General features: G+C 34.7%; 1 protein-coding gene across 2 annotated transcripts in view; it reads left to right on the forward strand.

Moving 5' to 3' along the window:
- Positions 1 to 8,546, forward strand: part of TBC1D23 (TBC1 domain family member 23) — a 35,794-nt gene extending 27,248 nt beyond the window's left edge. The window contains exons 14-19 of one of the 2 annotated variants that reach the window (XM_007427455.4): positions 626 to 768; positions 2,012 to 2,056; positions 4,407 to 4,495; positions 5,465 to 5,600; positions 6,087 to 6,281; positions 7,494 to 8,546. In XM_007427455.4, coding sequence (XP_007427517.1) covers positions 626 to 768; positions 2,012 to 2,056; positions 4,407 to 4,495; positions 5,465 to 5,600; positions 6,087 to 6,281; positions 7,494 to 7,575 — 690 coding nt within the window. In that variant the 3' untranslated portion in view covers positions 7,576 to 8,546. The remainder of the gene's footprint in view (positions 1 to 625; positions 769 to 2,011; positions 2,057 to 4,406; positions 4,496 to 5,464; positions 5,601 to 6,086; positions 6,282 to 7,493) is intronic. The other variant, XM_007427456.4, reaches the window with a different exon arrangement.
- Positions 8,547 to 12,010: the final 3,464 nt, after the last annotated feature.

Genomic DNA, 12,010 nt, shown 5'->3' on the forward strand with positions numbered 1-12,010 from the left:
GATGTGTTAGGATTTGTTGCCAGGAATCAGAAGGAGTCTGGTAACACCTTTTCCAGCTAACAAATTTTAGTAAAGGGCATAAATGATAATCATCACTTTGATGCCTTAGCACCATGTGATATACTAGATTCTAGCACCTTTTTCAGGCTCTAACTGCCTCTGCATGATCACATATAGTAGCCAATGTGTTAACAAACATATACATTATTTTACTTAGTTCTTCTTCTTTTTAGAGAAAAATATAGAACATATGCTCTGTATGTTACAGCCCAAATACTTCATTTAGTGTGGCCATGCTCAAAGTAGTTGGTAGAGGCAGAACAAAACCTAAACTTTTAAAAACTAAATTTTCTTTATTTAAAATTTTGCTTTATTTAAACTTTAATTGAAATTAACTAAATACAGTTAATTTGGCACATCATGGATTTAATATTTTTCCTTCATTTGCAATACACATTACAGCCCAGAAGCAAATTTCAGAAGCACACTGGAGGGGAGAGTATATGTACCCTTGGGGGCTTAGATAGTGCACTTTTGTCCTCTACAAATAGAACTTGTTTCAAGTTCAGGTTTTGGTGCTTATGGAATGTAGATGAGGTTTACTCAGAAAAGTTCTGTTTTTCAGGGTGATTCTCCAAATGGATCAAATGATGGAAAGGGTGTCAAGTCTTTGGTAAACAAGATGACTGAAGCTTTAAAGACAAAATCTGTAAATGTGAAAGAAAAAGTTATTAGTTTTATTGAAAATACTTCAACTCCAGTAGATAGGTGAGTTATATTTGTATATTTATTGCAGGGATTGTGGGCCAGGAATGTGAAGAACTCTGTGGTGCAGTCACAGAACATTCTAGTGTTCTCTGGAATGTTTCACTTTTTCTCAGAATGCAGTGATTATATCTGAAACACTAAATTACTTCCTCATCAATTCCAGAAAATGACAGACTGGGCCTGGATTGGTACATTTCAGGAAAAAAAATTGGAACGTTCCAGGAACACAGTTTTCAGATCACAAAACTTTGCATATAAATTATTTCTGACCAATCTTCTTGCCTATTAAATCTCAGATTTTATTCTTCTCTAATTGTGTTATGCTATTGTGAAGAGGACTCTCAGGTTTAATGGCTTGACCTTAAAATTACAGGTAGTCCCCTGGTTAAGAACGCCCAGTTTAAGGATGACCCATAGTTAAGAACGGAGCAAAATTTAAATTAAAAGTTAAATACATAATGATTCAAGTTAAATATACAATGGTTTGAATTAATTATACAATACTACTTATACAGTATTATACAATAACACTGTTCTTGCTTACATACAAATTCGACTTGGGAACAGAACTTGTTCTTAAACTGGGGACTACCTGTACTCCTAAGTGTTAGCAAACAGATGTGCAACAAGCACTTTCTAGATTGGAGAAGTGTTATTTCTCATTCCTTATGCCACATACTTTTCTCCCAACTTCTTCTTATGCTCTTGAACCTTGTAAAGTGTTAATATGCTGTAGGAAATCTCTCTCTCTCTCTCTCTCTCTGTGTATACACATGTGTTTTGTGTGTATATATGTATGTATGCATGAATATATGTGTGGGTATACACTCACACATACCTACACCCACACATGCAGATATTCAGGAGAGCCAGTAGTGTATAGTGCTAAAAGCGTTGGACTAGGAGTGGGGAGACCTAGGTTCTAGTTCTCCCTTAGGCACAGAAGCCAAGTGGGTGACCTTGGGCCAGTCAAAAAAATAACCAACCAGCGCTGGATCAGCATGATAGATTACAGCATTAATCCTGCAGTGAATTAATTTAGAAAATAACAACAACAACAGTAGTAGTAATAATAATATTTTGTTTTAAAAACATTTTAAAAATTCCCAAATCATCTTATGCTGGAGAGCTTTAAAATATATATATATATATAGTTAACATCAATTCCAAATGGGAAGAAATAAATCAGATTTTTTTAATATATTGTAATTATTTGTTCTGTCCTCTGCCCAATTTGCTGTAGAATTTCTTTCAATCTTCCCTGGCCTGACAGAGCAACTATGCTGCGGTAAGCCACATACAGAACCATCTGAGCAAAACTGCCTTGTCCTTTTTAGCATGACTTCATACTGTTTATAAGCATCAGTTACACTGACAATATTTCTCAGATTTTTTAAATTAGGAATGCTTTACATCAAGCTCAAACATTGAAAATACTATAGTCACATTAGATGTTCATATTCATTTATAGATGATACATTTATATGTGATAAATGGTTCCTCCTTTGCAGCATGATGCAATCAAACTGAAATGTTAGCCATAGTTTTCTGAACCACAAAATACAGCTATATTTCTGATAATCCTAGCCAAACAAAATGGGATTTAGTGGTTAATTAGAGATTTTGGATGACAATTGAGGAGAAGATAGGGAAGAGGGGTTTCGTTATTACATTATGTTTCAATAATATCTCAAAAAGTGCACCTTGTATTATTATCGCACATTTACATTGCCAGTGATGCTTTGACTAACTAAATAGATAAGAATTTTGAAAGTATATAACAGGAGCCAAATAGATCTCGCAGGCATGATCCAAGAGGAAATATGCATTTGTCTGGGATTTTTTTTCTAAAGTGTGGTTTTATTTAGCATTATCTGAATATAGCCATCCATCTCACACAAGTGATTCTAGGCAGCTTACAATGATTAAAACACCAAAAACCCACCACATATAACCCCCAGCACGTTTAACCCCAAGGATAAACAATAACTGCATTCATTGAAAAAACACATCAAGAACAACAGAGCTCATCTACCCACCTGACCCAAATGACTGGGTATGATATGTAATTTGGTGATATGGTAACAATAGCTTGCATTAACAATGCTTAAATATTATAACAATCAGATTATGGCAGTCATGGTTGTTCTTAACAAACATCTCAACAATGTTTCCCATATGCATTCCTTATACCTTCTGCCAGTGAAATTAAGCCCAGCAAGCTAACCTATATTGAGATCATACCAATCTTAAAACAACAAATCATAGTTAGCATTATCCTTGTATAGGTAATGACTACTGTACATTAGGCCAGTAGTGAAATCTGAAAGAATTAGTAGAGGATGTAAACCTCATGAAAAGCATGTAGAAGAGGCCATACAAATTCTGAAACAGTTGCAAGAAAGCATAAATTATTGCCCAAGGCTATTTTGTATAAACAGTACTTTTTATAATAAATTTTGTAAGCATTCTGGAGATAGTAAATTACAAACTATCCAACAGATATTATTTATCTCTTACACCAGCTATTTTATTGAACATTGTCAGTGTTACAGATGCTTATCTTTATAAATTACTAACAAGCACCCCATATCTGGCTTTCTTGGGATGGCACATTTGTTGTTTCTCTTTACACAGTTCAGTTTCCTAAGTAATATCTACTTTAATCTGCCAAATCCTACAAAATGAAAGCAGTTACCTGCAGGAATAGAGGCAAATGTTAGTCTTCCCATTAGTTTTCCCATTCTTCTTCCTTATGGTATCTACTTGTTTCTTCTAGTAGCCATTTCTACAATAAGTAAAATTTGATTCATTTTCCAAAGTGGATTGGACAGAGATTTAATTATACCCCAGTCAGATCTGCAATTTTTAGAATATGCATAATACATTGGAATGAGCTACTTGCTGTGATGTATGGAATCATTTAATATGGCATTCAGTTTCTGTAATAAAGTCCATTTTCAGTAATCGATGAAAGATGAATAAGCAAGATACAAGATCCAGCTGCAAAAAAAGCTGAAAAGAAGATATGCAGTTCTTCACATACTATACCTCTCAAGTCTGTTGTGCTATCTGATGTTATGATTGCTCTAGAGATATTTCTTAGGTTAAACTAACATTTAAATATTCTCAACTTTTAATCTGTCAGAATTGTATACATTGCTTGGAAACAAACAATAGTTTATCCCCAAACATACTTCGATACATTGTCACTTTAAGGAAACCTTTGACTTTGAATTGTTAAAACATAGATATGCAATGTGTAGCCCTCCAGATGATGCTGAATTACAAAGCCCAGTGAGAAGAGATGATGGGAACTGTAGTTTAATAATATCTGAGACCTGTATACAGCCCCGCTGAAGGGAGCTGTGTTTTCTGACTATGCTTACTGAGCTTTTCAAATTGAACTTCTTGTATGTAATACAGTCCAACTACTTCAGTAATGTCTTGCCTGCTTTTCACTAATTCAATGTGGTTCATTGCTTTTGCACAGCCAGCTATCTTTGTCGAATACTTTGACTATACACACAGGTTTACATTTGGATCAGATTGCATGCTTCTATGGGAAAAATGCTTGTATAATGTATTTTAAAATGCAGATTTTTTTCTCCTTTCTTATGATCGTTCCCTGCCAACAGGCATGTCAGCAGCAGTGACAGAGTAGGAAAACCTTACCGTGGCGTGAAACCAGTTTTCAGTATTGGAGATGAAGAAGAATATGACACTGGTATAGTAGAAGTTTTTATAAGCAAATTATATGTTCCACTTTCTAGCTAAGTCATGAGTTCTGTTAATAAAGAGATATTTGAATTGTAGTCTGAAATTCAGACTGGAATCTGCAATAATATCTCAGTTTTACAGGCCAACATTCACCAGACTTCAGATACAGTGTACAAAATATGAAGACTTTGCAACAGAAAAGTCCATTGTTTGGAGAATCAGTCTGGACAATTTATATAAATTGACACAGATCACATAAAATTGACATAAATTACATAAACAATATAATATGCCTTTTCTTATATGGTCTGTTAATTAAACTTCTAGATGATATATTGCCATACAAAAGTATCTTTACTTCAGTAGCATCAGATATCCTACACATATAGAAAAATTTTCTGAACAACACCTGCACTCTCGCCATGTAGACAATTGCAGAAAATTCAGGGCATGTTCTGAGCAATCTAGACATCTAGACATATATTCATTTTACACAGTGCACTAATGGGCTCTGCTGGACTGCGCCACTGACTCTAACTGATAAAGTCAAGCATCCTTCTATATTTCAGAGACACTCAATAGTTATCAGAGAAATGTATTATTACTGAATGATCTTGTTCAGGATCTTTAATCAACTTTCAGGGAATCAAAATTGTATGGAACATAGTATGAAAACCCCTGCCTTATTAAACTTTATAATAATACATGTTTCATAATGAAATAACTATGAAGTTTCCATGGAACCAGCAACTAAAAATAAATGGCCTGTTTTCAGCATTGCAGTTTTACATTAACATTGTAAAAAAGCTGTCAAACATATGCATGGAAATAATGTGTAATGTAGTTTCTAAACTTGGTGATGGACAGCAGTCTTCATCTCAGAAATTTCAAATAAGAATAAAAACTGTTTTTCAAAATATGTGGTAGCAGTTGAAAAGATTTTGTCTGTGACATCACTTATTTCTTTTCAAAACAGATGAAATTGATAGCTCCTCAATGTCTGATGATGATAGAAAAGAGATTGTCAACATCCAGACTTGGATAAATAAGCCAGATATAAAATATCATTTCCCTTGTAGTGAAGTGAAGGAAAGTGGACACATGTTTCCTAGGTACTGATGCATTGGCTTTTATAATATTAATAATGTCTCTAATGATAAAAAGGGCCTATATATATAAAATTTACAGTTGATACCTTTCAAATGCCAGATATGTGGACTTGTGTAATTATTTTTCCAATTTATCTTTAACCTTACTTAATGAGGAAAAGTTAAAAATGTAGGGTGACTGTTTATGGATTAATGCCTCACAGATTTTACTGCAAATTGACTGCAGATAATCATTTCATGGCAGATATTTTGTTTGGGCCATAGTGTAATATTATGTATTTGAACTTTTGCCACAATACAAAAAGCATCCAACTTGATAAAAAGTCAGTTGTAAACTTGCTTAAGAGCTGTTATGCGCAGCTACAGAACATTATTATTTGCAAAATTCATTTGCCTCAGAATAGTAACGCTGGGGATGAGGAAGTGTCTGTTTCCTGACATAATGGCATTTTTTCCTGATTTTTTTTATTTATTTGTTTTTTTTCAAAGTCATCTCCTGGTAACTGCAACACACATGTATTGTTTGCGAGAGATTCTCTCTCGAAAGGGATTTGCTTACATACAATCTCGTCAGGCACTAAACGCTGTGGTCAAAATTACATCTAAGAAAAAGCATCCTGAATTAATAACCTTTAAGTATGGAAATAGCACTGCTTCAGGCATAGAGATTTTGGCAATTGAGAGGTAAGATTGTGCTTTGATTAGCTTCAACTACATATGAACCATCCATATATTCTGAGGATTCATTTATATATTTAAATTGAATAATCAATTGACAATAATTTTTAATACTTTTTTTTAAGTGCAGCATGTTGTATGGGGAATTATAATATCCTGGTATAAACAGTGACTCACACTTAATATATTGTGCTAGTATTATTCAAAAGGCTATTTAGCCTTCTCTAGCTTATGTAGAATTTCTTATACATTCTTTAGTTCTGCTAAATAAAAGTCTAGGAACTATTACTCCTTAGTGATTTAATCAAGTTACAGTTTAATCATTATGTAGGACCATAAGTGAATCATCTATGTACATGCCGGAATTTTGAGATTCTCTTAATAGCAGCATATTAATCAGTGTTCCAAATTACTTAATTTTTCCCAAGTACAAAAATAAATTGGAGATTAGTTCCCGGGCACGTTGAAAGGTAAACTTCATAATAACGAAAAATGTACTCTAAGGTGTAACTAGTTGTTTTAATGCAAAAAAAAAATGTTACAGATCTCAGTCCACTTCATCTGATAGACACATAGAATATAATCCTACAAAAAGAATATTACACACAGAGAGATACACGCAGAGGTCTATCCCAGCAGTAGCTGTATACGTATGTTGGTGTGAGGACTGGTGAAAGAAGAATGGAAGTTCATTCACATGATACAAGGCATGCTCCAAAACACATTATCATGGCGCTTAATAGACATAGCCATTTTATAAGACCACATAATCATCCATTTCATAGGTGATTATTGTTATAGTATTGGCAATCATTAGCTTAAAACACAGAACAGATTAGCCAAAAAGTCAAGAATTGGGAACTTTTTCTTTGTCTACTGAATATTACTACTACTGCTACTACTACTACTACTTCTACTACTATAACATTTAGTGCTAGTATAAATTCTCAACAGGCAATTCTGCACAGAGGAATACCACAGTGATTATTTATCTCATTTCAAGTCTTTGCTAGGATTTCTAGGGGTTAACGGTAGCTAATTTGTAGATTGCAATTCTTTACCAATTTCTTTCAAAATAAGCATAATTCTCTCTCTGTGTATGTATATCATATATATAAGGATTCTATGGATTATGACATAATATTTTAATTGTATTATTTTATATTGTGAAAGTGATTTAATATATTAATGAATAATCTTTCCATTTCCATTTTTAAGGTACTTGATTCCAAATGCAGGTGATGCCACCAAAGCTATAAAACTACAGATTATGAAAGTTCTGGATGCCCTGGAAAGCTAATACAAACAGATTTTTTTCACTGTCTTCAAAAGAAAGTGATGGCCAAAATATTTTACAGGGGCCTAAAACGACTTGTTGCAGCTGAATATTAACCTAAGAGGACATTTCAGTTTATTGATGGGAGTGCCTGGATAACCAGTTTATGGTAGAAGTAAACTATACTTTTGAAGAGATTTTTTAAAGTATTTTCTTTAACACATTTGCAAATATTGTTTCTTATAAACTTGAGTTATTTTTAAAGTAGCTTTGGAGAAGCTGACTTATTCTTAAGGAGTGAACTCAGTACACAGATCTGTTTGAAAAACTGTACTGAGGCCAGGCAACACTTTCCAATATTGGAAAATATTTGAAGTATATAATTCACAATTGAAAAGCAGGACATATTTCTACAAGTTCTAAGCCTTGAATATTTGGTTTGAACTGCTACATATAGCATCAAGGTTTGGCAACAATACTTAAGACAAGAACCTAGAGCTTCTTTAAAACAAGAATATTATAGGCTATCAAACTTGGGATAGGTTTATAGGGACATACAATATGTATGTAAGTAATTTTTAAAGTCTTCTATCAGGTTTAAGAGAACCGTTAAATTCCTAAAGCTTGAAAGACTAAGCAGCATACAGCAGTTGAAAGTTAACAGCTCTCTGCTTTATAATGAAAGCTGAGGTTTTCCAAGGCCAAAGTCAGCGTTAGATTGGGAGATGAAATCACAATCCATACTTCATGAGTTGGAATATAAGAGTCGGCTGCACTAATGGAGAGGCAAACATTATCGTTCAGAACCTGTTCAAAATCTGTCCAGCGCAGACTGAAATTGCAATGCACATGAGTGAAGCAAAGTGATTGGAGAAACTTTATGTGGAAACTTTATGTATGACATCTTTAGTTTTTCTTTGAAATATATCAGCTGAATGCCATTAATAATGTCTTCAGTGCTTGAAATTAAAAAAAATAAAATCTGGTGCAAAAGTCCATAGTTTTCAAATAATAACCAAAATGGTTGTGAAAAGCATTTGAATGCACTTAGGCGTCTGGAGCAAGCCCTGTAAGTGCTGACGTGAAAGCCTGCAAAACTTGAGTAACAATTCATGGGATTTTAATTAATAAGTTGGACAAAAAATAGAGTATCTGTGGATCCAGTCAGTATACCAGTGGAAATTAAAATCAACTGATCTTCATTCATTACCAACTCTTTTAAGCTCTTAACAAGAATCAAGTTAGGCACCTTAATCCTGAAACCAACATTCATTTCGAAAAATATCTAAACAAGTATATAAATATGAATTGCATGAACTGCACTTTTGCCAATACTCCTGTATTTATAGTTCTGCCCCAGAGCTGTTGCATTATTTTTTCCTTTCCCCACTCTCCTTTTAAAAAGCAAATTAAAATCTCCTAGAGGATTTCCTGCCTAATTTAGCAATGACACTTTTTTCATAATATTAATGTAAAGATGTTCGTGCAATTGTTTATAAAAGTGCTATTGTAAATAAATCATTATTACTTGAACGCAAGTTATTGGTCCAGGTCATTTGGATAAAAGATGCTTGATCCAACTGTTATTTACAAAAATAACAATAACAGCAAAATTTTTGAAAGCACGCATCACAACTTAGACTGGGATGAGGCAGTTCTGACTATTTCCTATAACTCTGCATTCCTCAGTCTGTTCTTGAGGTGGGGAATCTTCTGTGCAGAATTTGAGAGTTTGCAAAGGAGCAGGGTGTGCATTTTAAGTTTCAATGAATTCCACCCAGTGATATTAGTGGAGCTGCTTTTTGCATTCCCCACTACACATTTTTTAGTTCCCTGTGTGTAGCATTACTTGTGCTTAGGGCTGTTGCAGAGGAATATGCAAAGCCTTGTACAGTTGGTCATGCACACATTTTTCACATGTAAGGGTGAAAAATCAGCCAGTGGTTCAGTTCCTTTACCTATTATCTAAGGAACATACAAAGTTAATAGAACATACATACTGAAACTGCTTAGTAACCCATTTTAGGTCTAAGTAAGATTTGGATTTAAAGACCAAACTGTGATCTGGACTATGTGGGGCACTTGTTGTAAGCACCTTAAAGCAGCTATGTCTTTTGCTGTTCTTGTGTGGCTGCCCGCTGCAGCTGAAATAGGATCCTGAAAAAAGAAGCATTTCCTCTAAGGTGTTCCGTACAGGCACCAGTTGGATGTCCGCAGGCAATTCAAGCCATATTTTGCCCTTGAATCCTAATCTCTGCACTGCCCTATTTTTCTTCTTTCAACCAAGTTTATTGTCTTCACTTTTACTACATTTATTTATTTTATTTGTTTATTTATCAAACTTATCCCCGCCCATCTCCCCCCAAGGGGGGACTCTGGGCGGCTACTACATTACTATTGGAGCAGGCCAGGGTTGTTGAATAGTTTATTATAAGGATTTATTAGTTGCCCAATAGGAAATGGTATTTAGGAGAAGGAAAAGCAAATCTGTAGATGCGACAGTGGAATGAATAAATACTACAAATGCTATGGGTAGAAGAGAGTCTAACGTAACAGGTTGAAAAACAAAAATCTAAAACTACTTAATGCTAAACAGTAGAAATTTAAGCTAAAAAATAAAGCCTTGAGTAGGAGGGCTATTACTGAAAAAGTCTACTCCTTAACAACTGCCCACTGTATCACTGCATGGGAATGCTAAGTGCCCTCTAGAAAGATACGTGAGATATAAAATAAGTGAGATGGCATTAATTTGTGGGTGATTTTTTGGTCCTGGTCTAATTTTTTGCTCCTGATTTCATTACAAAAATAGTAGTTAGTGAGTCAATGTTTTTCTTCCTCTGATGCCACAAACCTATGTATTTCTGATTAAATGTGCTTAAACTTATAGTATTGCCATGGTGTATGATTGCAGGCAATTTTAATGAAAGTAAATCTCACTGTGATGAATTTAATTTACTTGAGGCAAGCATGCTTTTAAGGGGCAATATTTCAATCTGCTGTATCTGGAACATTACAGTAATTAATAATCACATTTTACTTACAGCAATTGTTTTTGAATGCTTAAATCCATATTTTATTATTCAAAATTGTCCTGAAATGCTGTGCTGCACTTTTTAAGGGGAAAAGATCAGAATGAATGAGTGTGTTTTATATCTCACAGTCAATCAGTCTTCCTTCAAACACCTGTTGAGGCACACATTACCTGCTCTCTCCACTTGCAATGTTTCATGGCTTGGGAATGGTCAAGATTGAGATTGCTGGAGACATAGTCTTGTTCCGTGGTTGGACATTTATGCTGGGAACACACTCTCCCTTCATAGAGATACCAACCTTCCCCTGAGATCATGATCAGGCAAATTGTTCACAAGACAAGACAACACACAAAGAATTTTAACTTCTTAGCTTTATTGATTACAATATAGCAAGGTTTTCCTTAAGCACACATATATACCCTTTTGCTCTCAAGGTTCACCAAAGAACTGATAAAGAAAACTGAGGGGACTGAGAAAGACAGGTCGCAACCTAGGTAGTGCATTTACACAGGGTGCCTTCCAACCAGGTCTCTGTCCAGGCCCTCTTTTTGTAATGTGCCAGTATTCTCCATCTCAGCTATGCTCCCATATGTTGCTCTCATTGGGCTAAATACTGCTTGAATGTGCACTTTTCATCTAGTATCTGGCTTTTGGTCTGGTCTGCTTTCAAACGTGGTCACTCACTGGTACAGTATGGTACAGTAGTATACAGAGTCATTTGGACTGAGATGGGCAGCTATAGAAATTGCATAAATAAGTAAGTAAGTAAGTACTTCCAAGGTTGCATTCCTTAGATTGCTTTCTTGCTCTGTTTGTTGTTTTTCTCAGGCAATTGCTTACATGCCCACACGACTAAATTCAGACGAAGTCAATACATTTTACAACAAAGTTTTCAAATCTGTATTTTATTATTTATTATGAGTGTGTGGCAGATTTATTGGACATGGTTTTAATGGATTATTTTAGAGGCCTTTTAATATAGTGGGGCCTTTAAAACTACACTGATAGTCACTTAGGAGGAAATACTGAAAAAGTATTACTGGTGCAGGGAATATGCATAAGTGTAACGAGCTGCCACCTGTTGATCCCAAATCCAGTAACTTTCCTTGCAACCAATACTGATTCAGAAGAAAGTTCATTTATTGAGAATAAGTATACAGATCCAAAGCATTGCTAAGACTGATCAAAAGCGTGCCAAAAGCTGTTTTTCTTACTTCCCCCCCCCTACATCGCCCTTAGTTCTTGGTCCTCTGATTCTCTTGCTGGTATGACCTTGAGCATGCCAGAGCTTGTGATAAGGAGCCATCTGCTTTAAACGGTTTCTCATTCCTACTCCCCCCCCCCTTTTACAATGGCAGAACCGCAGCATGTAAAAAACCATTTTTTTTCTTTAAACTAGCCATCTAATAATCTATTATAAAATCTTG

The sequence above is a fragment of the Python bivittatus genome, unplaced genomic scaffold (assembly GCF_059951505.1).
Source record: "Python bivittatus isolate LINGU-HERP-01145 unplaced genomic scaffold, Pbiv_v1 ctg000340_np1212, whole genome shotgun sequence".
Taxonomy (NCBI): Eukaryota; Metazoa; Chordata; class Lepidosauria; order Squamata; family Pythonidae; genus Python; species Python bivittatus.